The sequence below is a fragment of the Gallus gallus genome, chromosome 6, assembly GCF_016699485.2.
Source record: "Gallus gallus isolate bGalGal1 chromosome 6, bGalGal1.mat.broiler.GRCg7b, whole genome shotgun sequence".
In the NCBI taxonomy this organism is placed as follows: Eukaryota; Metazoa; Chordata; class Aves; order Galliformes; family Phasianidae; genus Gallus; species Gallus gallus.
In genome coordinates, this window is record NC_052537.1 from 11,635,636 (window position 1) to 11,663,375 (window position 27,740).

Below are 27,740 nucleotides of genomic sequence, written 5' to 3' on the forward strand. Positions count from 1 at the left end.
GTCACCTCGGCATCTGCCTTCATCCTTCTGCTCCCAGGGGGAAGCTTCATCCATGCTTACGTGGACTTGGGCTTTGCAGTGGCTGGCACATTTTTGGGGGTGATGATGGGGAACGCAGAGACAGAGGTGGCAGCGAGCTCTGGGAGGGGGGGTCCCATCCTTTCCAGCAGCGTTGGTGTGGGGATGGCACCGGTGAAGGTGCAGGGGTCAGGGCTGCGTCCTGCTCGCTCGGTGCCGTCACACGTCGGGAGGGGATGCTCGGAGCTGCTCCAGCATCAGTGTGTGGCAGGGGCCGTTGCCACCGCGTTTGTGCTGTTTTCTCACATGCTTCTGAATGGAGAGGCTCATCTGAAAACAGCCGTAGCGCAGAATTTCCGAAGTTTTTTGTTTGTTTGTTTGCATTTTGCTTTTCCTGTTCCACAGTAATGCAAGCCCCAGCAGCCTGCATTGTCCTTCCCATTGCTGGAAACGACCATTTCTGTAGCGCTCTCCCCCTCCTCGCTCGCGCTGCCTCCTTCCCCCCCGCAGGGCCGAGGGCTCCGTGCCGCACGAGCTCCGAGAGCGGGCGGGGCCGGGGCGGCAGCAGAGGAGGAGGAGGAGGAGGAGGAGGAGGAGTGGAGGAAGGGGAGGCGCCGCGGCCATCCCGGGGCGCCGCATCGCTGCGTGCGCGGAGCCGCCCGCTACAGCCGGCAGGATGATCGCCGCCCAGCTCCTGGCCTACTACTTCACCGAGCTCAAGGAGGATCAGGTCAAAAAGGTAGGGTTCAGCCACGAGGAGGACGGGCTGCACCCCCGCCGCAGCCCAAGTGGCTGCTTTTTTTTTTTTTTTTTTTTTTCTCTCCCCCTAAATCATTTATTTTGCTGCCGTCGTTGCTTTGTCCCCATGGCCACTCCGCTATGGGCGGCACAGCCGTGAGCCTCACCCAGCCCGAGCAAGGCGAGGTGGGCACGGTCGGGGTGCCGTGGTGCTGATGGGGATGGCTGCAAGCCCAAGTGCCGTTCCAAGGGCCACTCCGGCATCCTTCAACAGGGGTCTGCTCCTCTCCGGGCATCTGCGGGCATCCATCGCTCAGCAATTGCTTGCAGATCGTTTTTGAGTTACATCTCACCGTGGCTTCTGAGCGTATAGGTGGCGATGCTTGGAAGGGAGAAGTTGCTCTGTGGATATTTTTGTTTCTCCTCCCGCATCAAGCAGCACGGTTGGCGTAGCTGTGTGGTGCGATGCACAGCGTGGGGTAGATACAAACATGGCAGGGAGGTCCTGGTCGAGCACGCTGCAGGGCTGGGGGAGCAGGGAGTCCAGGGCTGGGGATGCGGGGATGCAAATCAGGAAAATAATTGCAAATGTCACCAGGCCCCGCTGTGCTGCCGGGCTGACGTCACGGAGCAGAGGCTTCCCTTCCCTTCTCTTCTGCCACCTCCTCCGGCGCAGCTACGTGACCCACTCGGCGTGGCCCAGTGCCCGCCAAAGGCATCCATCCCTACAGTGCTTTAGGGAAGCCTCGGCCGTGGTGTTGGCAGGGCTGCTCCGTGGGGCTCACCCTGCAGGAGGGGGCACCTCCTTGCTTTGGGCCCCTGCCTGTGCCTGGGGGGACTGCCCTGCCTGCCTGCAGCCCCTTCCTCTTTTGCATCAACCCCAGGCAGCACCCCTTGTGCTCCCCATCTCCTTCCGCTGTTTTGCTTTTAGGCTCTTCCGTTCTGCAGCCCTTGTGAGGAACTGGAAGGCCTTCAGCCCCCGCAGTAGGAGCTCCTTGTTCCCAAAGGCCCTTCGTTCCCTTTCCCATAGGATTTGTGCACGTTGCAGCCGGTGCTGGGCCTGCGTGCCTGAGTGAGGCCTCCTCTGCCTGGCTGTGCTGTTATATTTAGCAACTCCAGATAAGCATAGGGTTGCATGCTGCGGTGCTGCGTGGGGAAGGCTGAGAGGGAGCATGTAGGCCTCCACGGTGCTCCCGGGGGTTATTTATTGCAGGCTGGTTTGGCACCACGAGCTGCTGTTGGCTGATGGCATGGCAAATCATTTGGCTGGGGAGCTGGGAGGCATTCTTTGGTTTGGAAACTAAAATGAAATCCAGTGAGAGAAAAGCAGGCTGCCCATTCTGGAGGACTTCAGACATCTGCTCCTGCCCACATGACTTGGGGCAGGTTTTGAGCCCCCTCACTTGGACGTCCATAGGGAGTGTCTCTGTGCTGCTCAGCCCCTGTGTGACCCCCATGCTGGTTCCAGGCATGCCCTCAGCCTGGAGGAACAGTGTCTGCTGCTTCTATGTTGTTGGACGTTAGGCATTCTCTTACATTTGAGAGGAATTTTGGCCCCACCTTGCAGGTTTTAGAGCACTGTACAGGGCGAGTCACGGCAGGCAGGAGGAGCAAGGCAGTGTGTGCGGTGCTGAAGGACACACAAAGCCCTGAATCCTTGCACTCGCCCATGAGCCTGCTGCGCAGAAGCAAGCAGGTGACATGCAGTGCCATGTACAACCCAAATAGAGTGGTTTGACTGAGTTGCGTCCTGCCCTTAGAGTGCTCTGGTCCCAGCAGGTTTGTGCCTGCTGAGCTGGCTCTGGAGTGGGGAGCACCAGGTGTTGCCTGATTGCCCTGTCAGGGGAACAACGCCTTTTCGTTGTGTTGCTTCACACGAGAAGGAAAAAAGTCGTTTGAGAGTGACACTGAGATTATTAACCTTGAAAAGAACGTGATGGAACAGGGCATAAAATGTAGGCATCAGGAAAACCCCTGGAGCTCTGTCCCGTTGTGTAGAGGCTTTTCAGAAACCGATCTGATAAACTGTAAGGTTGGGGTGGCTGAGCTGCCTGCTGTAACATGCTGTGGCTCCTGGTGAATCTTCCCGATGCAGAGCAGCACAGATCTGCAGGAAGGTGTCGGCATGGAGAAGGGCTTTACACGAAGGCTGCACTGGTACAAAAGGTGTTAATGATTTCTGAAGTTTCAGGAGTGCCCTGCTCTTGAATGCTGCTGGCTGTGTCTGAGTAATTGGCTGCGTGTTTCATGGAATCATAGAGCCACAGAATGGTTTGGGTTGGAAGGAACCTCAAAGCCCACCCAGCCCCAACCCCTGCCGTGGGCTGGCTGTCCCCCAGCAGCTCAGGCTGCCCAGGGCCCCATCCATGGCACTGAGCACCTCCAGGGATGCGGCACCCACAGCTCTGGGCAGCAGTGCCAGTGCCTCACCACCCTCTGAGTGAAGAATTTCTCCTTAATGTCTAACCTTAATCTCAGGTCTTTTAGTTTACAGCCATTCCCCCTTGTCCTATCGCTATCAGTCCATGTAAAAAGTTGCTCCACTTCCTGCTTATAAGCTCCTTCCAGGTACTGAGAGGCTGCTATCAGGTGTCTGTGGAGCCTTCCTTCTCTTTTGCACAGTGTGTGAGGATGGGCCCTCAGTGCTGTCTGTTGCGTTACCCACTCATGATGATCCACACTTTCCCTTGGGGCTCCTGCAATATCCTGAATTTCAAACAGCCCTTTTCCCCCAGCACAAAGAGTCTTTCTTATGTGACGAAGAAAAATTACCTGTTTGTGGTTTGGATGATGAAATCCCATTTAAAAAAAACAAAACAAAACAAAACAAAAACGTTTGCAAGTTCTGTCTGGCTATTAAAAAACATAAAATAAAATAAATGGAAATAAGAAAAGCGATGGAGCTCCTGAAGACTTGCACAGCAGCACTCAGGGAGGATGCCCATGCTGAAGGCAGCTACATAAAGCAGTGTTTTCTGCTCCTTGCTGCTTGCACTGTGTGCAGGGCTGTGCCTGGCTGGCTGCTACCAGGAGTCTCGCTGTCCCTGCCGCCCCGCTGCCACGTCCCTTTGGATAAGGCTGGGATTTGCTTTCTGATCAGCTTTGGCCACGGGCAGACTGGGGTGTTATTAAACCTCCATCCTGTAATCCAGCCCCCGTCTCCCTGCCCAGTTATTTGCTGCTGTTTGCTGGGGGTTTTCCCTCAGAGCAGTGCTGCTTTTCCCTTTGGCTGTCCTGCTGAGATGACTAACCCTTTTCCTGCCTGGGAGAGAATAGCTATTCCCCCCCCCCCCCCCCCCAAACTAATACACAGGAGCTGTTTTGTTTTGAAGCGTGGTTTTGACCTTGCCTCCCCTCCTCCCTGCCCCATGAGTCTCAGCAGTGAAGATGGCCTCAGCGCGATGCTCCCGGCCTCGTAAGGCTGACAGCTCTTGCTGGCTTTTCAAGGGGAAACCAGAGCCCTGCCTCCCATTTTCCCCCGCTGCAGGAGGGCAGCTCTAGGAGCATGGGCTTGCCCGGTCCTGACTGTGCAAACACTAAAAGCTGCACTCACGGCTGGATGAGGTGGAGCTCAGGGCCTCAGCCCTGTTTTCAGAAGGAGGGTGCAGTGTTGTAAGGGGGTATTTTCATGGCATGATGCATCAGCGTAGCTGTCACTGGGGGATTTGGGTGATGGGGCCTCTGAGCGGCGGTGTGGGCTGCTGACAGCCATGATAGCTCCAGTCCCCTCCCACCTTTAAAAGGGAATAACCTCGGGCTCTGACATCACTGCCGAGCAGGCTCTGCTAAAAAAAGCTCTGGCGGCATTTGCAGTGGCAGAGAGACCTTCCTGCAGCCTGGCACCAGCCTCAGCACCGTCTGTCCGCACGCTGCTTGGTGATGCAGAGGGTCTGCACTGCCCGGGTTTGCAGCCCCACGTTTCAGCCCCCAGCCCTGCTATTCCGGATCTGGCTGGTGCCATCTGTGCCCCCTTCCTTGGCTGCCCGAGTGCTGCTCACTGGAGCACATCTGGTTTGGGGTGATACACTATCTGGTACTGCAGAAGCACTTTTTGCAGAGCAATCCAAGTGGCGCCGGGTTTATGACCAGCTTAGGGTCTAATTACATTTTGACTGTCTGTGATTCCTTCATGTTTGGCGTTATCCATCATTTCCTGTATCAAAGTCCTAGGTATATGCAGTATCTACATACGTATACTTTTCAAGGGGCGTTTTCTTGTTGCTCCTGCTGAGATGTAACATCAGCGGGGAGATGAGTGCTCTCGAGGCTTCCACAGCAGCAGAGGAGATGCAGAGCCCCGGCGCAGAGGTGTGGCTTTGGATCAGGTGGTTCTTCCAGTTTTGCTGAGGACAGAAAACATGAGCAGGGCTTTATTTCCTCGATCCTGCTAAGCTACGAGCAAAAGCAATCCCAAAGGTGTGGCTTCAGTTTGAACCTTTTGTGTGCCATTTGCAGAATCAAGTTTCTAAGGCAGATAAAGGAAGGCATGAATGGACTGGCAGCCTAAATGGACAGAGTGGGACATACATTTGGCAAGGAGCCCCCAGGCCGAGTTGTACTTCTGAGGTGCAAAGCATTTCTCACTCTTTCTGGTGCTGAAGATGGGTGTAACGTTATGGAAAGCAATGTTACTGGGAATCTGGAAACATCTCCCTTTTCCAGGGTGATGAAGCCAGAAGGGAGAGGTCAGCCACTTTTAATTTGACATCTCATGTTGAGGAGGAAGACTCAACCTGCCCACAGCAAAGTTCTGCCTCTCCCCAGCCTCTGGCTGAGATGGTTCTGCAGCAGCATAGGGAAGGTACTTGGGAATCATTTCTTAGCTATTAACATAGGGCTGAAATTGCTGCAGCGGGTCCTTTGCAATGGAAGATTTCAACACACAAGGCACCTTGGTGGGTTGCAGCAATGCCTGCATCCCCCCACGTAGGACAAGGTGCCACAAGAGAAATGTTTAGCTTTGGTTTTCAGCTCATGGACAGTCAGGAGAGATGAGAGGAGGGGGAAGGCTGGCAGTAAAGGTGTGAGGCTGTGGGTAAGCTTTTTTTTGTGGAAAGGAGAATGCAGAGTGATGTGGGGCTGGACCTTGCCTTGGGAAGGCAGTGGGATGGGTTGGCTTCAGCTCATGTAAGTCGTAACACTCATACTTCTTCCTTGGTTTTGTGTCAAAAGACAAGGCATGAAGCGCTTGACTGTGTTGCTGGCTTGGGCAGGGCACCAGTGCTAGGGACTATCCGTGTATTATCCTTGTAATTCGGGAGTAGTACGTGGTATAGCTCTCCTTGGACACCTTGGGACATCCATGCTTGTGTTCATCTCTCTCCCCAGATCGATAAATACCTTTACGCCATGCGGCTCTCTGATGAAACTCTGATAGACATCATGGCTCGCTTCCGGAGAGAAATGAAGAATGGCCTCTCCAGAGATTTTAACCCAACAGCGACAGTGAAAATGCTCCCTACCTTTGTGAGGTCCATTCCTGATGGCTCAGGTAAGGATCTGAGAATTTTCTCTATTGAAGATGGTGTGCTTCACGAGAAACCTGTTAGAAATGGTCCAAAGCACTACTGGGAGGAGTGAGTTGGAATTGTCTGGCAGGTGGAAGTCTTTGATAACTCTGCTGTTGTGTTCCTGCCACCTTATGCTTTTTTAGTTTCAATGCAATTTTCTGTTTAAAAAATAAAGATAGAACAAGCCCAATTCCCGCATCTCCCTTAATTTAGCACTGCTAGACGTTATGTTGCAATGTTGTGTTGAAATTTGCAGCCTGTTGGGAAAGGCAGCCGTGAAGCTGCTGCATGCAGCCGGGTCACGGGCAGGGCTTGCTCTAAGGGACTGCAGGAGAGGTAACCACGTGCAAGTGCTGCTATAGTTTTGCAGATTGTTCCACGGTACGGACTGGAGATGTGGTGTGGCATGGGGAGCTCCTCCGGCTCCAGCATCTTTGTGGTATAAAGTGTAGATTCAGTACTGCTAGTTAAGTTTCTTTTCCTGAAATAGTCAGAGAAAACTGTCACTTAGCATACGGAAAGCTTTAGGTTTTGTTCCGAGCAGTTCTATCTTTTTAATGCAGAAGGATAGCTCTTACCAAATGCTACCTTGCTATGAGGCTGGCTGGAAATCAGCAGCACTGATCTGTCAGTTTGCTGCCAGGGAAGCTGTTTCTGAAGTGCAGGATTTGTTTGAAGTATGTACTGAGGTGCATTTAGGCTTGAAATAGGGCCATCTGGCCCAGTGTTGATTTTTCATTTATTTATTGAAGGTAATGGTTTACATTCAAGAAATGATACCCTGTAACGATAAAGCTTATTCAGGTATTTGGCTTAATGAGATGCTCGTGGTAAATGGTTCCTTCCAGTCTTGTCCCGATGAAGGTGAGGGACTGAATTTGTGATGCAAACCCCAGTAGGAGAACTGCATGTGCAATTTGGATGCGTTCACATTTTCAGTGACATCTTCAGCGATGCAAAGCAATATTCAATGCCTTGGTGTTCAGAAGCAGGCAGACATGCGCTGCACAGTCTGTATCTCAGCAAACTCTGAGCTTGCCCATGTCTTAGGCGGTGTGAAGAGAAGGCTGCGTTGCAGTGCAGTGCACTTCTAAGGGCTGGTAGGAGGCATGGGCTCCCATTGTCTTCTTATTGCATATTCTGTAAGCAGGCTGATGCTCTTTGTAATTTCTCATGTGGTGGTGTTTTGTGTGCTGCATTAAACCACAGTATTGTGAAACCATAAAGGCTTCTGCAGCGTATTTGCCTCTTTTGGCTGTTGGAGGGCTTTGCTGAGTGGAGCAGGGCTCCGGGGGTGTGGGGGGCGATGTGGAGGAGCTGTGAGACTTGAGGAGTTATGGACCGGTGTTGGGCAGTTATCTCAGGGGTGAGTCTGAGTCTGCTAATCCTCGTGGTACGTTGCATACCCTGTGTTTTGGCAGCACTGTGGAGTCAGAAGGCTCTGAGAGCGGAGCTGAGGTTTGAAACAACATGACACATCAATAGATATTGATCTTCCCAGCTGCTAGAGCTCTTTCCACGTAGAATATAGTTAGAAGTGGAGAAGTGATGATGTTGGGAATGGCCTTCCCATAGGCATAGAATAAAATTGGAACAGCCTTAGGCTCAAGCCTAAAGAATGCCATGGAATGGGATTGGCAATATGGAAGGCAGCTGGGGGATGCAGCTCATCGCACCTGCAGTGCAGAGTACTTCTGGCACTGTCAAAAAGTACAAACCAATAAAAAACAAGGGTGAGAAAGCACTGCATGCTTGTTCTGCTTCCCTCTGAGCAGCCTGGGTGAGCCGGGGATGCTGTGTACACATGCAGGTGCTTGCAAATAGCCTCAGTGATTAGCTGCAGCCTGGGCACACGTGGCTGTTGGTTAAGGTGTGCTCGCTGCTTCCCCAAATGCTATCTTTTCACAGACTTCAGTGATGGCTGTCTTTGTTTGCTCTCTCTTTGATAAGACAAGATAGCAGGAGCGGTTCAGTCAGATGTATTTGCCTTGCTCTCCAGGGGGTACTGACAGTGTCATTTCCCAGATAGCTGGAACACCGTTGTGTATTTGGCTTCAGACCTCTGAAATGCTTCCCAGTGCAGAGGGGGATGGAGGCACCCTCGCTTCTGCCCCGGCTCCTGGCGAGGTGTTTGGAGCTCTGTGCAAAGGCTTGCAGGTCCTGAGTAACTCCTGCGGCAGCGCAGGGCTCCGCGTGGTGTTTCAAGTTGCCGTTTCTCTGACTTCTGTTATCTCACTGCAGATTGCAGTGAATCTCCGCTTCTAGGGGTGAAACGAGTGGCTCCTGCTTAACTACATCTCCCTGTAATCTGTTGATTTCAGAGCAGAGCACAAACCAGCCACTATTTGCTGCTACTTGCCAAAGTGACACAGGCTTGCTTACAACACAAGGCGGCTCATCAGTGCTCTGGCATCCCTTCATTTCCTCTTCTTTTTCCAACATCCTTTCAGCTTTCTCCTGAGATCCTTGCTCTGCCAGCTTAGTCATGAGATCTGGATACAAACTTTCCGCTCTTGGTTCATTCTTTCTGGATGAGCCCTCAGTGCAGTTACCCATGCATCGATGGCAGCCGTCCTTGCCTTTGCACCATTTTCATCTTCAGGGGGAGGGAACTGGGCTGACACTTCGCGTGGACGCCCTATAGCTAAAGACTTGCTTGCCATAAGCACTGTGCATTTCTCCATGCATTATAAGTAATAGAGCTTACGTTTTCCCAAATGCGTGTTGCATGCAGCTTTTAATCTCCCATGTCTTGTTTTCCACATAGAGAAAGGAGATTTCATCGCTCTGGATCTCGGTGGTTCTTACTTTCGAATTCTGCGGGTGAAAGTATCGCATGAAAAGAAGCAGACGGTACAAATGGAAAGTGAAATTTATAATACACCTGAAGATATCATTCATGGCAGTGGGACACGGGTAAGTGCCTCTTCCTTATGACTCCCCCCTAAAGATTCGCTGCTTTCAATCTGTGCTTTTTAGAAAAGAGCACAGGAATGACCGGAGCATCTCAACAGTTCCACCTGTAGCACTCACGGATGCCCTACAGCTCTTTGTCAGTACTGAGTATAAATAAGCTGTAGTTAGTAACAGAGCATTCATGCCTGCTACTGCTCTGCTGTCATTGTGTGGGAGACTTTTGGCTGAATTAGGAGAAAGCTGGCCCAGAAATAAAAATTCCAACATTTGTAGTAAACTTACCTTCCAGAGATGGGAACGGAGGGCAGGAAGATGACTTAGTATTGTAGGCAAATGGCATGACCAACCCTGCAATTGTAACACAGTTGAGACTAGGTGGGGGTGCAAGAGAGACACTAAGGAGCAGCTGGGAGAAGAGACATCAGCTCTGCATTCTTTCCTGGGCTTTGCTGTGTTTGTGATTTGGTTTTTAAATATCCCAAGGCCGTTCAGCTGTGGGGAGCCAGCAGCGTGGAGCTCAGGCTGATAGGTTCTCTCATGGCTTTTTAACTGCGAGAGGGAGCAAGGATGGCTTCCAGTGACTCATTGTGGGCAGTCTTTGGCAATATACTCCTGGTATTTAAGTAACAGGAAAAAGAGGGGTGGCCATCACCGGAATTGCATCCAGGTTGGGATTGTCTCGTGACAATATGTGACCATGACTGAAATGCTTGTTGTGAGACTTGACAGGAAAACATGGCAGATGCCTGGGAGGCACACAGGCGGGTGATGATTTGGTACTTACAAGTGATGCATGTGGCTGAGGTTTGTGAGATCTCTGAGCCAGATTAGTGGAATACTTGGACTGAACTGCTTGCACAGGGTAGGCTATGAATATGTTTTTCAGCAGAATGTGTCATTAACTTTGTTGAGTTATACTCTTCTAGCTCAATATATAATCACCTTATTGAAGGGATTGCAATTTATGGCTTTGTGCCTTGCTGGCACAGTTTGTTTTGATATTTCCTACTTCATTGCATTCAAAGTTCTTCTTTTCCCCATCTGTCAGGTGCGGCCTGACAGCTTTGACAGTTGGAGACAGTTCCCTGTCAAAGTCAAGGGCAAAACTCTCATTGACTCCTACAATGTAATAGCAGGTCTAAAATTTGTAAGAAGTCTGTGTTCTGTGTCAGCACAACAAATGCGAGCACATGTGATGCTTGATTTCAGTGTTTCTTTCTGTGTTGGAGGTAGGTTTTGGGTTTGTGGCTGTTCTCCAGATCTGAAGGTTTCCTTGCTCCTTTTAAGTCCTCCCTATTCAGGAGTCTGAGCCCGAGCTCAGATCTGCAGCTGTCTGCCAAAGCCTGCTGGCTGCCCACTGAGTGCATCCTTGAGGAAACCTCTCAGGGCCCATTGGAGCAGGCAACGTCATGGCCAGAATCATGGCCTGGTTGCTTGGTTGTGGTGAGGTGGGGGTCAGCCTCTGCTCCCAGCTAACAGCAATGAGAGGCAATGGCCTCAGGTTGTGCCAGGGGAGGTTCAGGTTTGGTATTAGGACACATTTATCCTCTGAAAGAGCAGTTATGCAATGGAACAGGCTGCCCAGAGGGGTGATGGGGTCACCGTCCCTAGAGGTTGTGCTGAGCTGTGCAGATGTGGCACTGAGGGATGTGGGTGGGTGGGGGTGGACTGGAGTTGGGTTGGGTGAGCTGAGAGGGCTTTTCAAACCTGAATGATTCTATGATTCTGTGATCCTATGTATGATACTCCTGGGCTTCCAGCACTGAACACCTGTGGGTGGGCAGTGATTTGTGCTTTTCCTCCATCTGCCTGCCTCACTTGTATGAAATCCTCAGGAACTCGTGATGTTGCCTCTACCGTCCTGGCAGAGCTGGTTATTTGTGAGGTATGGATGTTAGTGTGGACATGGGAGCACACAGATGCATCCTTGAGTCTTGTCAGGAAACAATGTACTGCACTTAATGGCAGCAAAATCAATAAATGCCTCCCTTTTCTTCCCTTTCTTTTGAGCAATGCCTTTATTCTGTGCTTTACTGAAAACATTAGCACACCCAGAGCATGAATTATTGAGCAGACACAGCTACTGTAACATGAAGAATGTAGCTAGTAGTTAACTGGATTTGCCCATGCACGTTTTGGGTCGGAGCGGTGCGCGTGCCTTGCTGCGTGCCTCCCTGAGTCACGGTGTGCTGCCTGCAGCCTGCCTGCTTGCTGACCTGCAGAAGGGCATCCCGGTGGGCTGCCATGGCCTGCAGGGCCAGCTGCATTGGGAATGCTGAGGGATCTTCTGTTGTCAGACTTGTGAAGCACGCCCTGTCTCTTCTTGGCCTGGCCATGATTCGTTGCATAAGAGAGGGATTTTGCAGCAATGTCCTCAGTCGGTATCTCTGTTACCTGCTCTCCAAACTCCTGAGGGGTTTACACTTGGCCACTAGCTGTTGTCTGTAATCCTGCTAGCAGCTGGAGCTTTAATGAGATTGAGTATGTAGCAAGATACTTTCAAATGAGAAACATAATAGAGATGTAGGGTGCTGTTATTACTGTGTGCCTCCCAGAGAAGCCATCGTGTTTTATTACTTCACTGTAGTTGTTCTTTTCACGTTCCTTTCTCCCTCATCTGGACAGGAGCACAGTGTGCCCCATGCTGTATCACTGTGCACCCAGCAAATTGTCCCTGATCTGCACCAGACAGCAAAGGGCAGCCTCTTCCCTGGGAAACCACCATCGCTAGGCTTAATCAAATTAGATCTCGTCTTAGGAACAAGCTAAAGGTGTTCTGTTAAATCGTAACATTGCACACACCGCTCATTGACCCACTTCAAACAGCCAGACATTCCTCCTGGTGTTCATGATTGTCTGTAGTGCTCTGCTGTCTCTCTGAGACTGTAAATTGTTCTCAATGAAGCTGCGAGGTCTAATTGCACCCAACAGATAGCTTTTTGTACTCCCTTCCAATTATCCCCCTCAGTGTTTTAAATAACACAGGACATGTACACGGCCTGGGAGTACGTCCATAGTTCTGTCAATAGCATCTCTAAAAATCTGGAGTAGATCTTTTCTCCTTCCTCCTCACATGCTGTTGGAAGTGTGCTCACCCTCAGCCCGTCTCTCTGACCACGGCACTGTTCTGCTCTTCTTGCAGCTTTTTGATCATGTTGCTGAATGCCTGGGAGACTTTATGGAGAAACAACAAATCAAAGACAAGAAATTACCGGTTGGGTTTACCTTCTCTTTCCCGTGCCGACAATCTAAGCTGGATGAGGTAAGAAGTCTGCACGCCTTTCTTAACGTGCAGAAGAGCATGTTATTCAAACAAGGCTATGAAAGCAGAATCCCAGACAGGTCTCATGTTTTTGGAGTAAGTGAGTGCTGCGCTTCACTGTCAGATTGGTATTTGTGCTTCTGTGCAAAGGAGCCGGTTAGCAGATGACAAAGAGGCAGCTGATGTTTTATACTGCCTCTGCGGGAGCTCCTCAGGGTTGTGGTTTGCTGTGTAAACACAGCAGCAGGTTTGCAGCCTTTCACCTCTGCGTGGGGGAGAACTGGGAAGGGCCCATCCCTCTGCGTTTGCTCAGACTGCTGAACTTCCCAAGTGCACACACCCATTCAGCTTGGGGTCTTCCTCGCAAGCAGTGGTGCTGAGCCACGTCCCCCCTGAGCGCAGTTGGATATGCCACCTGGGAGCAACATGCTTTTGCATGCAAAAAAACCCAGCCTTGCGCGGAGTGACTGGTGTGACTCCCATGACAAGCGTGCTACAATCTTTTCCTTCTTTTGCTCTTTATAGCACAAGTGACTCAGCAGCCTCCTGGTGCAGCGTTGCTATGGCAAAGGCGTAGCAAATACATGCAGGGAAGTCAACCCCATGCTGCACCTTTAGTAAGAGGTTGTGCAGTTAGAAGCTGACCTGTTTGCTAGCTTGCAGGGCTGCAGGCAGCCTGGTGCATAGCTCCCACTGTTGGCACCGAGCTGGGCCAGGTGAGGAAGTGCTGATAACATTTCACACTGCTTGAGCTGCGCAATGTATTTGAACTATGCTGTACGTCAGGATCTTTAATGGAATTTATCATATTATACATGCTTTTTGGTAAGGTTCTTCTTTGTTTAACTTTTAAATCTTGTTCTCATGCCTCGATTGTGCTTATTTTCATCCTGTTCAGCAGAGAAATTATTTTCATGCTTAGATTTTGTGTCTAAGCCTTGGCTATAATGACTTTTTATACGTATACATATGTTAAATTTACACCTAATCCCAGTACTTACCTTTGAGCACAGGTACATACGTAGGTGTTTAAGCATTTTAACCCTTGTTATGTTTCCAATATTTCCATTTAGGAACAGATGCTGTTGAAGAACAAAATCTTGTTTTTAAAGGGAAAAAAAAAAAAAATTGACATGCTTTTCTGATGGCACTGTCCTAAAGGTTGCTCTCTTGTTTTATCAGGGCATTCTGATAACCTGGACGAAGCGCTTCAAAGCGAGCGGAGTGGAGGGAGCAGACGTTGTGAAGCTGCTTAACAAGGCCATCAAGAAACGTGGGGTAAATTGGGCTTCGTTATTTTTTTTTCCTCTTTTAAGCTCTGCGTCAGAGCAAACTGGTGTTTCTGTGTCAGAGACCTCTCTTCACACCACTGACTTGAGCACGTGGTGTGAGTGATGGTGCACTTGCATGTAGACGTGCTGTTTGCTGGGAAAAATGGAGTGATCTCACTATTACTGCGTGGAAGCTGTGATGCTCCTCATAGCACAAAACTCAGCTACCATGTTGTGGCTTGTTGCTGGCAATCTCCAGCAATTCTGTCACCCTCTAAAAACTCAGGAAGTGCTGCCCTTCAGTGCCACAGCTTTTTCAGCAGTACCCACACATTCCATTCCTGAGAAACTGCATGTCATGGTTTGGGCTCCTATGCAGCAGCTCAGCAAAGTGGTGCAGTGGGCTGACATGGGAGAGGAGCAGAAGAGAAGGGGGGTTTTATGCTCAGTAAGCTGTGTTGTTCCTTGCAGTTTCTCACAGCTGATGTTATGGGGGGTGAAGGTAACCAGGTTGCTGATTTTAGACAAAAAGGCCTCGAGCATGAAATGGGATGAATTTGGGCTCAGATAGTGAGATGGGGGTCAGCCTCTTCTCCCAGGTAATAGCAATAGGGCGAGAGGTGATGCTCAGGTTGTGAGAGATGCTTAGGTTGTGCCAGAGAAGTGTCAGGTTGGGCATTAGGACACATTTCTCCTCAGAAAGAGTGGTGATGCAGTGGCACAGGCTGCCCAGGGAGGCTGGGGGAGTCACTGTCCCTGGAGGTATTGCCAAGCCATGGAGATGTGGCACTGAAGGACGTGGGCAATGGGGGTGGGCAGGGTGAGCTGAGAGGGCTTTTCCAATGCTGATGATTCTGTGATTCTATGATCTTCCCCTCTTCCTTGTGGAATTAATTATGAGCAAGCCAATGACAAACACAAGCAATGTTTTCCAGAGAAGCCATATGGTACAAGTACTGTTTTTCCTCCATCAGGACTATGATGCAGATATCATGGCTGTTGTGAACGATACCGTTGGCACTATGATGACCTGTGGTTTTGATGACCAACGTTGTGAAGTTGGCTTGATCATTGGTAAGAGACATTTCTGCTGCAGAATTCATGTGGCTTTTTTTCCCTTTGCCTGGCCTGTTTACTTAGCACTTTCATGTCCTTTCCCTAAAGGCACTGGTACCAATGCCTGTTACATGGAGGAGATGCGGCACATTGACCTGGTGGAAGGGGACGAGGGCAGGATGTGCATAAACACAGAGTGGGGGGCCTTTGGGGATGACGGCTCACTAGAAGACATCAGGACAGAGTTTGATAGAGAGATCGACCGTGGATCCCTAAATCCTGGCAAGCAACTGTGAGTGAGGCTGTTACTTATGAACTTTTTGGCTTTGTTTGACACGTGGTATGGTTCTGGCAAAATATTTGCTCTCACCAGCACCAGGAGAGGGTGGTCCAGGCACGATCACATTTTGCCTGCAGTTTGCCATCTAACAGGATGAGTGGTTGTTCCCTGTGCAGGTAGTCTTTGTGCCTCACTTTATCTTTGCTTCAGAATTTCTCCTTTAGCAGCCCTGATACAGACAGGACCTTTCCAGGAGGAAGAATATGATCAGAGTTACCAGAGTCTTGATTAGGGCTATTGATTTTTACTCCGTTAGCTTCAATTCACAGCTTATCAACACAGCCCTTCCTGGAGCCAGACAATTAAAGTTAACTCTTGCTGCTTTTCTGTGCTGCGTTGCACACCCTTTTCCATTCGTGTTGTGAATTCAGCAGTTCAAGAAAACCTGACTTGTCTGTGCCAATTCAAACCACTGGCTGGTGCATGTGGTGCAGGTGCACAGCTGGTCTGTGCCTCTTAGTGTTGCCTGTGAACCCATGGGTGTTTACTGCTGCCCTCTCCTGTAGGTTTGAGAAGATGGTCAGCGGGATGTACATGGGGGAGCTGGTGAGGCTCATCCTGGTGAAGATGGCCAAGGAGGGACTGCTCTTTGAGGGGAGAATCACCCCTGAGCTTCTCACCAAAGGAAAGTTTGAGACAAAGCATGTTTCTGCCATAGAAAAGTGAGTACTCCCTTCTGCTCCAGTTTCCAAATGACTCTGAATGTTAATTTTCCAGTCTCTCTTTTTGCTTTGTTGTGGAATGAGCTGTACTGGAGATGGCAGCCATCCTCCAGCATGGGTGTATATTGAACATGTGAGGATCCACAGGAGGCAGCCAGCACCCTTTTCCCAAAGCCACCAGCCTCTCTGAGCTGAGAGGCAGCAGATTTCTCCCTCTATGTGGTTTGGGAGGCAGGATGAAAGTCTGACCATCCACGCTGCTACAGCGTATGTACTGTGCTCTACCACTCACCCAGCTTGCGAAGACCTAAAAGTTGCTACCCTGCAGCTAAATGTGGGAGTGAATTGGCTTAGTGCCTCCTCCCAAATACTTGTGTTGCTTCTTGCTGTATCCACGGGATCGCTGGGCAGCAAGAAAACAAGTGTGACAAGGCAGAGCATTCAGTCTCGTAGGCAGTGCTGGGCGACCTCTGAGCTATGCGCCAGTTGGTTTCTTACAGTGTCATCACCCTTTCGGTCAGTGCTTACTGGCTCTGTCCCCCACGTTCTTAAAATTCACATCACTGGGGTAATTGTGCTGTAGTGATTGGGCCAGCTTTTCTCTTTGAAAAGCTTCCGATTTCGGTGCCCGTGTACAAAGGTACTGTTGATTGTGAGTGCAGTGCCAAGGGGACAGGCAGCGACTTTACTCCCTGCAGACTGTCTTATCTGAATAGCTTTTAAAGTGAATGTGTGGGTCCGTTCGTCCTGGCCTCAGATCCATGTGGAGCCAGGGTAGTGATGAACAACAGTGAGAAAAACACAGATATTGAGGAACTTGGTTATCAAGAGCAAAATTAGACCTGAAATTCTACCTCACCGCTCAAAGAGCACTTTGATTATAAGTAGGAGGCACATTCCTGTGCAGCTTCAAATTTCTAGCTGGTGCAAGCTATGTGCAAGAGTCCTTAAAGAGATGTATGGGAGTGCAGTGATGGCAGCAAGATATACAGCTCCTGTTTTTGTCTTGGAAGTGACTGAGCTGCACATGAGTGAGTTTTGCCAGAAACCTTGCTTTCAGGCTGGGTTCTAGCATGGGAAAATTGAGAGTGAGAGGCAGAAATTCAGCGAGGTTGTAAAAGTCTGAAAAGAGAGCTATTAGGATGGAATCACTTAGGCAACCTTCGCTCAGGGCTTTGTTTTCCACACCGAGCTTGATTTACTGAGACATAGGAGTGAATGGGTTAGCTGGATTAGCTGTGTACTCAGACCTGTGCTGAGTGGTGGGGCTGGTGCTTCCAGCTCCAGAAAAGCTGGTTCGAGTCTAAAGAGTTGGTCTTTCTAGCCCCTTTCTCATATGCTGTGCAGCAAGACACGTGGCTGAATGTGTCTCAATCCTGTATTTTATAGCTTAACTAAGGAGTACCCATTACTACCCTTTCTTTGTAGGAGCAAAGAAGGTTTGAACAAAGCCAAAGAAATCTTAACCCGCCTGGGGGTGGAGCCGTCCCACGAGGACTGCATCGCAGTCCAGCACGTCTGCACCATCGTGTCCTTCCGCTCGGCCAACCTGGTGGCCTCCACGCTGGGTGCCATCCTCAACCAGCTGCGGGATAACAAAGGGGTTGGCCGCCTCCGCACCACCGTGGGTGTCGATGGCTCCCTCTACAAGATGCATCCACAGTGAGTTCCCCTGCTCGGTTCCAGCCACGGCTTCTGTTTTGCAAAGAGTTGGGTGTGTAACCCCAAGATGTCACCCAGATTGGATGTGAGGTGACGAGGTGTCCAAAACATGGGTGTGGGGCGTTCAGTCTGAGATGGGGAGCTTAGTGGGAAGGAAAGATGTCTTTAACTGAAGAGTGAGATTAAAAACACAAACTAAACAAACAAACAACCAAAAAAACAACAAAAAACAACACCCAAGGACAACAGAGCAGCCAATACCCTGAAGTAATTGGACACTCCAGTGTCAATGAAAGCTACTGTAGTCTCTGAGTACATACTCTCAGCGGGTCTCAATGGATGTCTTGGAAGGAAACTTCCTTTACACAGAGTATAAAACTGTGCAGATGGGTTTGGAGGACCTACGTTAATGTACTCGGGAATTCAGGAGAAAAGGGACAGTGAGGAAGAGCTGCTCTTCCCTGGCAGTTTACCTACTTGAAAGGCTGTAGCTCAAGATTCTGGGGCCTGTTGGGGAGGCAACACAGAGGGTGAACTTGCAGCCTCTCCCCGCAGGTACGCTCGGCGCTTGCACAAAACCACCCGGCGCCTGGTGCCTGACTCGGATGTGCGGTTCCTGCTGTCGGAGAGCGGCAGTGGGAAAGGGGCGGCGATGGTGACGGCGGTGGCATACCGGCTGTCGGAGCAGCACCGGCTCATCGACGAGACGCTGGCTGAGTTCAAGCTGACCCACGAGCAGCTGCTGCAGGTGAAGAAGAGGATGAGGACAGAGATGGAAGCAGGCCTGAAGAAGAAGAGTCACGAGACTGCCAAAGTGAAAATGCTGCCCACCTTTGTCCGCAGCACGCCGGATGGCACAGGTATGGAAGTACCCTAGCTGGAGAGGGGGATGCGGCTTGGCTGCGGGGCACCCAACGTGAGCTCCCTGCAATGAGATTTGGGTTTGGTGAAGGGTGAGCAGATCTGTTGTAATGAAAGAGAAGACTCTTTCAAAGAGAAAATCCCAGTCCCGGACAGGGCAGCCTGTGTTGCCCTTGTGCTGCAGGCAGCCCAACCCCATGTCTTTGCTCCTTATTCTTGAAATGCACGCACACACGTATTCTTTTACAGAGAACGGAGACTTTCTGGCGCTTGACCTTGGAGGGACAAACTTCAGAGTGTTGCTGGTGAAAATTCGCAGTGGTAAAAGGAGAACGGTTGAAATGCACAACAAGATCTATGCAATTCCTATAGAGGTGATGCAGGGAACGGGAGAAGAGGTGAGTATCTGTGTTTCTCTTCTGCAGCACTGCTGCTTTTTAAAAAGCCTTTTGAAGAGCAGTAGTGTGATGTGCAACTTCAAATGCTTGACTGTTCTCTTTAAAGCTGTTTGACCACATCGTTACCTGCATTTCGGACTTCCTGGATTATATGGGAATAAAAGGTGCACGGCTTCCTCTTGGCTTCACATTCTCCTTCCCTTGCAAGCAGACCAGTCTGGACGCTGTAAGTTCTTTATTTTTTTTGAATCTGCTTTTGTGCTTATGCTAGGCCTGAATTCTCTGCCTTTGTATCACCCATTGGGTACTTACAAGGAGGTCACAAGAGGGGAGGGTTCATGCTCTGACCCCGACCAGTACAGCTTCTCCTATAGTTTTTTTTAAGGCAGTAATGCAAATGCTGGTTAGCCCATGGGCGTGACAGATAAGAGCATTTAAATTTTCCATGGTGGCAACATGCCTTATTTTAATGCAACGTGTTTTTCTCCGACCATATAAACGCACTGGACTGTGGTACCTCCCTGGTTGTGTGAGCGGTAAGCAGCGCTCGCTCTGTCCCTCCCCACTGCCAGAGCCCTTCCCAGGCTGATCTGGTTCTGCCACATGAGCTGGGGACTGCTGTAGCCTACAGCTCCTGTTTAACTCCTCTGCTGCCACATATCACCACCAATTCCACCTGTGCAGCTGTTAATAACTTCTTGTCTACTTAGTATTTTTTTTTGTTTGGAAGAAAGATAGATTTTCTGTCGCATTCTTTATGTGTTGAGTTTGTTGCATTGCTGCATTTTGGGCAATAGCTGTGTCTCCTGGTGTGATGGCTTTGTAGCAAGCTGTGTTTTCAAAAAAAAAAAGTAGTTTCTGCCTCGAACTAAGATGTCTGATGTTTTGCTTTTTCATTTTAACTGTATTCTTCCATCTTTGGGCATGACGCAAGAGTGATTCACTCATTAGCAAGTGTTTCTGTCCCGTAAATCTGGAGACTGAGCATGGTTAGTAGTATTAGATGCAAATTCCAGTGATAACAGATCCTTCTGTATAACCACACGCTAAAGCACTTCACATTTTGAGTGTACATGCAGGGAAATTATTAGATAGAAGTACTCAATGATGTTCCCTTGGGGGTATACAGGATTTGGGGCACTCTGCAGTACCTCAGGAAACGTGGTAACCTGTTTGCTTTCTTTCTAGGGTATCCTTCTCAACTGGACAAAAGGTTTCAAAGCTACAGACTGTGAGGGTGAAGACGTGGTGTATTTGCTAAGAGAAGGAATTAAAAGAAGAGAGGTGATTTTACTTTTCCTTCCTCCTAATTCTCCTTCCCCTGCAGGGCCTACAGAGCTCCTGGTTAGGCTGGCTCCCTCTGGTGGGGGTTAGTGTGCCTTGAGGAAACAAGCAGTGCCTCCTGCCCTGCATGGAGTTTTGGTGGCTTGTGGCTCTGCTGGCCACACGTCCTGGTCACCACATAGGGCAGTCTAGGAGAAATGCAAGAGTTCAGCCACCAAACTGCAACTGCTGCTCAAAATGAGCCATGCTGGGGAATTTCTTTGCTTAGTTTCACCCCCCAACCCCTGGCCCCCCCAGAGGCTTCTGTCTTTGCTAAATTGAACAGAACTTTCAAAGCAGTTTTCAAACCCTGTGGCAATTGCCACTGCATCAGAGCACGGAGAAAGCAGGAGTATTCGATGTAGTGGCTGCAGGAATGCTTCTCAGTGCACCCTAAATGGCAGTTTTTGCTCCCGTAACGCTTGTTTAAAAAGCTTCAAGCAACTTAACTGATGCTTTCTAGCAAGGGAAGAAAATAACCAGAGGACAACATGAAATTTAACAGTTTTATCAACAAGTGCTGCTGGATTTGCTACTGCACTGCTGAAATACAGAATGGCAATAGCTCTCTGCCACGTGCCTGTATACAAGATCTGTACTCAACTATGCATAAGCCAAAGAGAACAGCTAGGAAAGTACTTCCTTCAGTTGCTATAGTCTTTAGTAGGGAGAGCATGCAAGATGCTGTAGCTGCTCACTGGTACGTTAACTTCTGACTTCTGCACATGTGAAATCAGGCCAGAACTTCCAGTTATTTGTTTTGGTAGTGTCCTCTTTGGTGTTGCTATCGGCGTGAGGGGTTTCTCCAAACCCAGAGTTCTCACTGTTACGTTTTTCTTTTCCCAAGGAGTTTGACTTGGATGTGGTAGCTGTAGTGAACGATACGGTGGGCACGATGATGACTTGTGCTTATGAAGACCCAAACTGTGAAATTGGACTCATTGTGGGTATGTGTTTGAGATACTTCTGTCTGTATTCTCATGGGGACATCCCCGTGCTTTCCTGAAAATGTTCCATCAGTGCACATGAAGGAAGGTTCTGATTGACAAAGTGCATTGACTACCAGCTCCCTTCCTAGCAGTGGAACAGCTGAGATAACTCCACAGGTGGCTGCTGATTCCTTTGCATGTGTCATGCCTGGGCTTTGGCGATCCTTGTGGCATGGATGGTGTGAATTCCCAAAGTTCTCCAGAGAAATGAGTTCTCTGGGCCTTGCCCAGTGAGAAAGAGAAGGAAGGGATCAAAGCATCTCCGAGCTTAAAGAATGCTTTCAAAGTGGCTTGGAGGAAGATAAAAATATTACCAATTGCTCCTTCAGACAGCTGGAGGATGTCCAGGATGAGTCAGCACAGTGCAGTGTGGGTAGGAAGCCGTGTCTGTGCCGCTCCATTGCTGACACGTTTGCAGGGGGAGTTCCCTGCAGGAAGGGCAGCACGTCCTTGGGATGCTGTGAGCATCCGCTGTCTGTGCTGCAGCCCTGCCAGACACGCTCTGCAGCTGCTGTCTGTGTGCAGAGCAGGGGCTTGGTAGGTGGCCTGGGTGCCTCTGGGATAATGAGAGCAAAAGCCCCAGGGCTTTAACAGCCCCTGTCCCCTGCTTGGATTGCTTTGGCTACTGAATACATTGGAAAGTGCCACAGGTGAGACTGGGTCTCTGTTTTTCATCTGCTGGCAACAAGAGATCACCTATAGCCTGTCAGTCTGCAATTGAATTTTGTGCATCAGAAAAAAAAAAAAAGCACCCAACAAAACAAGCAAAAACTAAACAATACCCTGCCATTAGCCACTAAAATCCCTGGGGCTTTCTTTGCCTGATGCCTCAGAATTTCCTGAGGTTTTCCCTTTGCCAGATTTTCCCCATATTTCATAGGTCTGTGGGCTCTGTGGAAGGTGCCTGCAGGAATTTCAATATTTTCTCAATGTTTTCTCTCTTCAGGAACTGGCAGCAATGCCTGTTACATGGAGGAGATGAGAAACATAGAGATGGTGGATGGTGAGCAAGGACGGATGTGTGTGAACATGGAGTGGGGAGCTTTCGGGGATAATGGATGCCTGGACGATATCAGGACAATATATGACAAAGCAGTTGATGACTATTCACTAAATGCTGGAAAGCAAAGGTACTGTGGGATAAATGCTGTGCTGAGAATAAGCCAGGCTGCCTCAAATGCTTTTAAGGGAGAACTGGATTTCTCCCACGTCTCAGAAAGGAGAGGTTAAGAGTGGAGGATGACTGCAGCCCTTCTGTCCTGTGTGATTTCCCCCTTCTCTGCTTCTCTTTTTCTGGCCTCCAAGAGGGCAAACATCTCTCATCTTCTAATGTCTTCTATATTGACAATTGAGGTCCTAATCGTTGCCAAGCTGTTCTGCAGCAGCATCTCTGTGTCTTCTTTACAAAGCCCTAAGTTCATTTAACTACTATCAAATTCCTCTGCCAGCCCTTTGGGTGGGCAGAGCCCTTATGTCCACTGAGCATCTGCCCAGAGCTTGTTTGCTGCCATGGAACTGTGGTGCAGGGTTTTTGCTGAGAGCCTCAGGAGTCTTCTCATTACTGAGACACCCTGTTTCTCATCCCATGTTGTATGCAGGGTTTTAAGATGGCTTGTCATTCTTGTGCTCTTGGTCTCATCTCTTTTAGCTGAACTCTCTCTGTAGGGAGCTCTGCCTCTTGGAATCGTAGAATCAAAGGATGGCTTGGGTAGGTACAGACCTCAAAATCATCCAGTTCCAACTTCTTTTCCATAGGGCTGAAATCTCAGCCTAAACCCGCTGGCATGGTTTGGAGCTTGAAGCTGATCACTGTAATGCAGTTATGAGCTCTGTATCAGTTGCAGCCAATTCTTATTCGAGGCAATTTTCTGGGTAATGTGGTGCATTAGAGCACCTGCCTTTCTTGGCCCCGTTTTGGGGACCCAGCTCGTGTGAGCAAATGTTTCCCTGTGCCCTGCAAGAAAGGGCTGACAAGGAGGTGCACCCAGCACGGCATTACTGTGCTGACACACGTGCTGCCTCATGCCCAGGCTGCTCTTTTTCATTTCTCTGCGGCAATGCATAAGAAAATTGTGCAAATAAAGTAGATCTGCCTAGGAACCTCGGGGATGTGGGCAAGTAGGCAGGTCCCTTGGGAAGCTTTTGGGAGGTTAGGGCACAAATGGACGCAGAGGGGCGGACACTGAGTGAGGCTGATGCAGCGGTGGAGCTGGCATAAAGTAAGCAGCCATACGTGGGAGGCTGCCAGGGGGAATAATTGATTCCAGAAAGAGTTGGGCACTCAGGAGGAGGGCGCTTACTGGGTACAAGCCTGGGAGAGCTCCTGGTATTAAATGGACTGCGTGGCCTGCTTCCAGGTGGCTGCTCCGCTGGGCTCAGTTCCTTCCAGGGCAGAAACCCTGCTTAGAGCTTCAGGAGATGAAATAAAGGATGCATCACTGAAAGCACTTTTCACTAAATGAAAAAGTGTTCAGTTCTCATTGCTAAGGGCACAGCTTGGTTACAGAGCACAGAATGCTCCTTTCACACCAGAATGATGCTGGAAGGGAAGGAGAGCCAAGCAGACTCCTGTCTTCAGCACAGGGCTGCCCACGGCCACATAGAGCACCACTACTTGGTGTGTGCTGTCATTAACAACTGCCTGGCTGGGGGAAAATGGACACAAGGAATATGTGAGGTACTTTTAGACGGACTCACAAGGTTTCCCACTGAGCGTTTGTGCTTTTCCTTGCCATAATAAATGACTGTTCTTTTTCAATTGGTTTGTGTGTTCCGTGCCCTATCTGCATGTGTCCCTCTGTCAGGTGTCCCCCTGAGCCATGCTGCTGTCTTTCCTTGCAGGTATGAGAAGATGATCAGTGGGATGTACCTGGGGGAAATAGTCCGCAATATTTTGATTGACTTCACCAAACGAGGGTTCCTGTTCAGAGGACAGATCTCAGAGACTCTGAAAACCAGGCATATCTTTGAAACCAAGTTCCTTTCACAGATTGAGAGGTAAGGGCATCACGTGGGAGGTTGTGTGGAGTGAAGCAGTGTGGTAACATGTCGTGGTGCTGCTGGTGGGTCTTGACAGCTGGAGAGTAGGGCTTAGTTCCCCAGGGATGATTTTGGTTTCGTCAAGAGTCTGTACATGTGCAGGAGGGCTCCTTGAGATGCCTGCATTTCTAGCAGTGCCCACATCTACATCATAGAAATGGCTGTCAAAGGTTCCCTTACTGTATCACTGGACATCGTTTTTCTGTGCCTGTTTGTGCATAGCTCTAAGTGTTGAACTGAATGTACATCAGCTGAAGAATACTTCTTTAGTGGGTATTTTCATGTCTTCATTGCTCAGACACTGTATCTAAAATTCTGTTGAGCCTTTATGTGGGGGAGAAGAAAAACAAGTAGGTTGTTAGAAATACTTTCCTAAATGCCTTAGCTATGAAAAGAGAAAGCAATGCAAACCTGTACCAAGAGCCCTCCCTGCCTGTCTGTGCCCCTGACCCACGCAGCCTGTGTTGTGCAGCAGCATGGTGCTGGAAGGGACGAGCGGGCATTCCCTGAGGGCTGCTGCATGGCAGGGTGCGTGGAAGCAGCTGTTGATGTAATGAGGCTTCTGCCAGTGGCTCAGCTGAGGAAAGCCTTTAATGCTGTGTTCTTCTGCTCCCACAGCGACAGGTTAGCCTTGCTTCAGGTGCGAACCATTCTCCAGCAGCTGGGGCTCAACAGCACGTGCGATGACAGTATCATTGTCAAGACAGTGTGCGGAGCGGTGTCAAAGCGAGCAGCTCAGTTATGTGGTGCCGGAATGGCTGCCGTTGTAGATAAAATTAGGGAGAACAGAGGCTTAGAGCACCTGGAGATAACGGTTGGTGTGGATGGGACTCTGTACAAACTACACCCACAGTGAGTATTCACCTCTGTGTTTGTTTGCCTGTGACTTGTAGCGCGTTGCTGCGTGTCCTTTTCCCAAGCGATTTCACTTGTTTGCTAGGATTAGAGCCAGGGAAAAGAGATCTTAATCAGGGCTGGCTGGAGCCTTCTAGAGGGTAATGAGGATCAAGAAGGACTTGTGAAGGACTCAGGGGGCTGTGCCAAGCTGAAGGTGACACAGCTTGCTGAACAGGTTTGAGGCCACATAGCAAGGGAATGATCTCTTGGCTATGTACAGGCAATGACAGAGCAACTTGAGTGCCTGATGCCTCTTTGGGAGATGGTCCTGCTCAGCAGGCAGAGGGGATGGACCATTAGGAAGCAGTGACAGGCAAAGGAAGAGGTCTAGTACAGCTAGGCCCACAGGGAGGACAGGAGTAGTGCCTGTCTCCTGTGTAAGGAGGTAGATGGGAAGGAGAAGAGCATACAATATCTCTTTTTCCACTTTGCTGTGGTTCTAGCTGTCCAGGTAGCCCCATGTGAAGAGAGAGAGAGAAAAGACCTCTGCTCCCAGTCTTCCCACCCACTATAGTTTCCAGCATTTAGTTCCCTCCGCTGTGATAAGGGGAGCACTGCAAAGGCCCGCAGCAGTGCTGTGCTCTGCAGGTGCTGCAGGACCTCCCTTGCCCACTGCCATTGTTTCCCTTTGCAGCTTTTCGAGGATTATGCACCAAACAGTCAAAGACCTGGCACCCAAGTGTGATGTGACCTTCCTGCTCTCGGAGGACGGCAGCGGGAAAGGGGCAGCGCTCATCACGGCGGTGGGATGCAGGCTTCGCGATGCTGAGCAGAACTGAGCTCCACAGCCCTGGCCCCGAGTCTGTCTTGTGAGCACCTTCTCCTAAAGCAGCGACTGCATAGCCTGAACTGGTTAAAAAAAGAAAGAAAAGAAAGAAAACAACGGAACTCACTGCTTTATCGGGGAAAAAAATACAACTAATGACATAAAAAGAATAGGATACAAGATAGAATGTGTGCTGTTAATAATATCTCCTGTTTATGGACCCCAATCTGCATGTTTCTTATTCACCTTGTTGGTACCTTCCCCATCTGTAGGTCATGGAAAAAACCGGTCTATAATTTCTGCAGTCACAGAACAATCGGTTGTTGTCCGAGATGAAATTTCCCCCCGTTGATGTGCGTTGAGACCTGCCATTGCGTCGTACCGAGTGTGACCTCTGCAGCATCCCTGTCAAGTGCACCGCCAGCACGCTGACCACCACGCCTGGGCGCTGGTGCTTTCGGTGGAAGGGAAGCAACAGTTCCCTCCCGCAGATCTACCTGCTGCTGTTATGTTTAAGGCCACTGTGGAAGAATTGCGGTGTGTCGGCGCTGTGCACGCACGTAACTCTATAGTGGGATTTGACAACGCGACTTACTTGCTTTCTTGATGCCTGTTTTGTCATGGTAAAATTAAAGTAAACGCCCTTGTCCCACTGATCTGGTTCCACTGGTATTTCCCCTCGCTTTTGTGAACGGTGTTGTGTTACTGAGCAAAATCTGTAACATTTCGGCACGAAATCCCTACGGAGTCCAACAAAGCAGCCGGTGATTGGGGTAATCCAAATCTTCAGACCTGGGAAATCGGTAGACCTGTGGTCCCTGGGCTGTGCTGTATTCACCTGTTCAAAGAGTTCTAGGAAGGTTATTTTTTATCTCTTCTCGTTAGTTTAGCTCAGGGTGTGCGGCCGCCCTCCTAGGAATCTGCAGCTCAGTAGTATTGCTCGGACACATACTTCTGTCTCTCGCCTTAAATGGGTATTTGCTTCCACACAAAGCTTTAATCTTTAGTACTGTTAAGCAGGCACTCAGAACATGAGCACTCAGCTAGAGTTAATGACCAGAAAGGAACATGAGGGCTTCATTTTGAGCTTGATGTCGAGGACCTGGCTGCATAACCTAAACAAGCCACAAAGACAACATCGGGCCCAGCTTATTCCAAGGACTAAAGCAACGACAAAGACCGTGTACACTTGGTGCATCCTGCCCTCTGTCGAGTTGATGCCATTATTGTATTTGCACAGCAGTCAGTTGCATTACTTACACTGAGAAGCAGTTAAGAAGGCAAAAGCTACATAACACTCTGCTTTCTGCAAAGAGGGAGACCACGCAGCAGCGCTGAATTCCCACTCTTCTACCAAAATACATGTGAGGCCTCTGCATGGTTCTCCCCGCTCTTTCCTCCTGCAGAAAGTAGCTGGCAGCGTGCAGGCTGCTCCTCTTCGTCCTCTTTCCACCCCTAAGATTTGGATTGCCCTACCTATTGGTAACATTTCAATATGCGTTATGGTGCACTGTGAGTGAATGTTGTAAAGTAACACGTGAGTCACAGACAGTCATTGCAGCTTTAAGTGTTTGTCTACCTGAAAAATTGCATGCCTGACTGGTTTTGCAAAGGTAGAGAGTCTTTTTACTTTGCACACTAGTAGCTCCAGTACTAGTGTTACGTGGTATTTGTGACAATATTAAACTTTTTGATGTGTGTTACCTGGTGTTTAGTGGTCTTTTCTGGAAGAGGTGCTGTTGGCTGCCAGTTTAGTGCTTTGGGAAGAGTTATTGTGCAGGGAGAGACAGACCCTAATCCTGGTGGTGCCTGGGTTTTGTTTGTGTGTGTGTGTGTTCATTCCAACAGGGTTCTTGTCGTGCAGGCCTCTGTGCCTGGTGCTCCCTCTTGTAGCTCAGCAGAGGCACAGAGCTGACAGCACCCTGACCTTAGGGTGACTGAGTTTTGGAGGTGTGGGCACAGATGTGTTGGATTTTGTTGGATGCAGCTTATAGCAAGCATGGAGGGAGTTTGTGTTTCTGACCACGTGACT

General features: G+C 49.6%; 1 protein-coding gene across 2 annotated transcripts; it reads left to right on the plus strand.

The window, feature by feature from the left end:
* Positions 1-640: 640 nt before the first annotated feature.
* Positions 641-27,411, plus strand: HK1 (hexokinase 1). 2 transcript variants are annotated; one of them, NM_204101.2, is made up of 18 exons: positions 641-757; positions 6,085-6,247; positions 9,034-9,182; positions 12,325-12,444; positions 13,627-13,722; positions 14,690-14,789; positions 14,880-15,063; positions 15,618-15,773; positions 17,202-17,435; positions 17,991-18,295; positions 18,546-18,694; positions 18,801-18,920; positions 19,883-19,978; positions 20,865-20,964; positions 21,953-22,136; positions 23,848-24,003; positions 24,664-24,897; positions 25,577-27,411. In NM_204101.2, the coding sequence occupies exons 1-18, from the start codon at positions 695-697 to the stop codon at positions 25,719-25,721; spliced, it is 2,754 nt and encodes a 917-aa protein (NP_989432.2). In that variant the 5' UTR covers positions 641-694; the 3' UTR covers positions 25,722-27,411. The 2 variants fall into 2 exon arrangements, with proteins under 2 accessions (NP_989432.2, XP_040558123.1); XM_040702189.2 differs by lacking the exons at positions 641-757; positions 6,085-6,247; positions 9,034-9,182; ... (6 more) ...; positions 17,991-18,295; positions 18,546-18,694 and having other exon boundaries at positions 18,807-19,230.
* Positions 27,412-27,740: the final 329 nt, after the last annotated feature.

What these genes read in the sequence shown, in the direction of transcription:
- HK1 (NM_204101.2), top strand. Translation starts at nt 695, where the DNA reads ATGATCGCCGCCCAGCTCCTGGCCTACTACTTCACCGAGCTCAAGGAG. An exon ending in TGAAGTTGGCTTGATCATTG is followed by an intron (nt 14,790 to 14,879) that starts GTAAGAGACATT and finishes CTTTCCCTAAAG; the next exon opens with GCACTGGTACCAATGCCTGT. An exon ending in CTGTACAAACTACACCCACA is followed by an intron (nt 24,898 to 25,576) that starts GTGAGTATTCAC and finishes TTCCCTTTGCAG; the next exon opens with CTTTTCGAGGATTATGCACC.